Consider the following 2,208-nt stretch of genomic DNA (forward strand, 5'->3'; position numbering starts at 1 on the left):
GGAAATCTCCTAAACCCGAATTTCAGGATGTGGTCTATTCACACAGCACAAAAATATGTACACAGAGAAGGAAAAGCTGTTGGGACCTGCTGCAGACAATGGAAAATTTCTGATTCTTCCCACTTCTCTCCCCCATGGAGAAGAAATGATCCGTCCCTCATGCCCTTGGAGGGGAAATGAACCCCCTGCTTGGGCCAGCTCACAGCTCCTGCGTGCCTGCAGATGTGAGGCAGAGCAAACGGGCAGGAAGCACAAGGTCCTTTCACTGCATCAACCCCTACCTAAGAATGATGGAGAGCAGAGGGAGGGGAAATCACTGGGAAATGCGTGCTGCCAGGAGGGGAGGAGATGACTCAGGGCAGTTCTCTCCCTCTGGAGGATTTGCTGCACTCAGGGGACCCCCCTCTCCTGGAGGGTCACCTGTGGGGCCAGTTGTAACCAGTTCCCTTATCGAAACCGGGGGGCAGAGTGTGGCACTCCGGCTCCTGCGGGGATCTGGCAGGAGGCAGCTGAGCTCCCTCCGGGCAGAGAGTGGGGATATAAGGAGAGGTATCCGTGGGCAAAGCACCAACAGGGTGTCGAGCTGGGATGGGATAGGATAGGATAAGGATAGGATAAGGACAGGACAGGACAGGATGCAGCTCTCGGCTCTGTGCTGCGGGGCCTCGCTGCTGCTGCTCGTCCTGCCATGGGCAGGAGCGCAGCCGGCCGGCGGCGAGCACGGTGCGGAGCTGCGGTCCCTGCAGGTACCGGGGCCGGGGCGAAGCGGGCAGGAGCGGGACTCCCCGTGCCCCCCGCCGCGGCCGCCGCTCCTTCCCTCTCCGTCCCTCTGCAGGACCTCCTGGAAGCTCTGGGGCGGCTCCGGGAGGAGGAAGAGGAAGCGGGCCTGGAAGAGGAGCCGGTGGCCGGGGCTGAGGCCGGCGGCCCCGAGTGGGAGCTCCCGGGGGCGGCGAGCGGCCCGGGGGCTGCCCCGTTCCCGGCGCCCAGCTCTCCGCAGCCGGCGGAGGGGCAGAGCCAGTGGAGGAGCCTCCTCTCCTCCTACAGACGGAGGCACTTCTCCGGCTGCTTTGGGACGAGGATGGAGAGGATCGGCGCGCAGACGGGGCTGGGATGCAACCAGTACAAAGCCCGTAGGTGCCGGGTCGGAGCCCGCGGCTGCGGGAAGCGGGGGCGGCCGGGGCAGCCGCTGAGAGCGGCCGCTGTCCCCGGCTGAAAGCCCGGAGCGGCTCCCCCGGCAGCTCTCTGCCCTTCTCTCCCAGGTTTCTGGAGGAGAGGGAGAAGCTGAAGCCGGGGCCGGCTCCCAAGCGCTTCCTGAGCCTCCAGGCCGGTGTCCTGCAGCCGGACGGCCAGGCTCCCCCCGGAGCCTCCGCGGGGGTCGGGTATGGAGCAATAAACTTTTGTACAAAGCCTGCGTTGCCTTCTGTGAGTGTTTTATCGGTCACGGTGTAGCACACGGTCAGAAGATGCAGAAATGCGCTCCCGAGCGCTCCTCTCCCTCTGCCCCGAGGGCTCGGTTCCGACCCTGGCCAGAGCATCCCACCCGGCCCGGCCAAGCCTTCGCCGGAGCAGCGGCAGGACGGCGGTCGCCTCCTCCCGGGGCCAACGCTCACGCTGCACCGGAGAGGCCCTGGCAGGCACCCGTGCCAGCTCCGGGACCGCGGCGGTGAGGCGGGTGCCTTTCCCCACGGCTGGCTGTGAGTCCTGCCAGGAGGTGGGCGCTGGGCTCGGGGTTAACTCCAGGTCCTGTCCCACGCGCGCCCCGTCCCGTGGGCTAAGCCGCCGGCGCGGGGGGCCGGTACGGACGAGGAGCGCCGCAGCGCTGGGAAATAACACTTGGCAGCGGCTGCGACTGGCTGCGGGGCCTTCAGGACCCGGGACAGACGCCAGTCGCCCCGCACGCCGAGCGCGGGCCCCGCCGGCCCGGGGCTGCTCCCCCTGCCCCCTCCTGCCCCGGACTGTTCCCCCTGCCCGGGGCTGCTCCCCCTGCCCCAGACTGTTCACCCCTGTCCGGGGCTCTCCCCGCCTGCCCGGAGCTCCTCCTGCCTGCCCGGGGCTGCTCCCCCCTACCCCGGACTGTTCACCCCTGCCCGGGGCTCTCCCTGCCTGCCCGGGGCTGCTCCCCCTGCCATGGACTGCTCCCCCTGCCCCGGACTGTTCACCCCTGTCCGGGGCTCTCCCTGCCTGCCCGGGGCTGCTCCCCCCTGCCCC

The 2,208-nt window shown here is 68.4% G+C and overlaps 1 protein-coding gene across 1 annotated transcript; it reads left to right on the forward strand.

Moving 5' to 3' along the window:
• Window positions 1-541: 541 nt before the first annotated feature.
• LOC142066391 (natriuretic peptides A-like) lies at window positions 542-1,409 on the forward strand. The gene is made up of 3 exons (XM_075113751.1): window positions 542-746; window positions 836-1,130; window positions 1,260-1,409. Exons 1-3 carry the CDS (start codon window positions 636-638, stop codon window positions 1,283-1,285), a joined length of 432 nt encoding a protein of 143 aa, XP_074969852.1. The 5' UTR covers window positions 542-635; the 3' UTR covers window positions 1,286-1,409.
• Window positions 1,410-2,208: the final 799 nt, after the last annotated feature.

The sequence above is a fragment of the Phalacrocorax aristotelis genome, chromosome 19 (assembly GCF_949628215.1).
Source record: "Phalacrocorax aristotelis chromosome 19, bGulAri2.1, whole genome shotgun sequence".
NCBI classification, from domain to species: domain Eukaryota; kingdom Metazoa; phylum Chordata; class Aves; order Suliformes; family Phalacrocoracidae; genus Phalacrocorax; species Phalacrocorax aristotelis.

Coding starts and splice junctions, on each gene's coding strand:
- LOC142066391 (XM_075113751.1), top strand. CDS start 636: ATGCAGCTCTCGGCTCTGTGCTGCGGGGCCTCGCTGCTGCTGCTCGTC. Junction 747..835: donor CGGAGCTGCGGTCCCTGCAG/GTACCGGGGCCG, acceptor GTCCCTCTGCAG/GACCTCCTGGAAGCTCTGGG. Junction 1,131..1,259: donor ATGCAACCAGTACAAAGCCC/GTAGGTGCCGGG, acceptor CTTCTCTCCCAG/GTTTCTGGAGGAGAGGGAGA.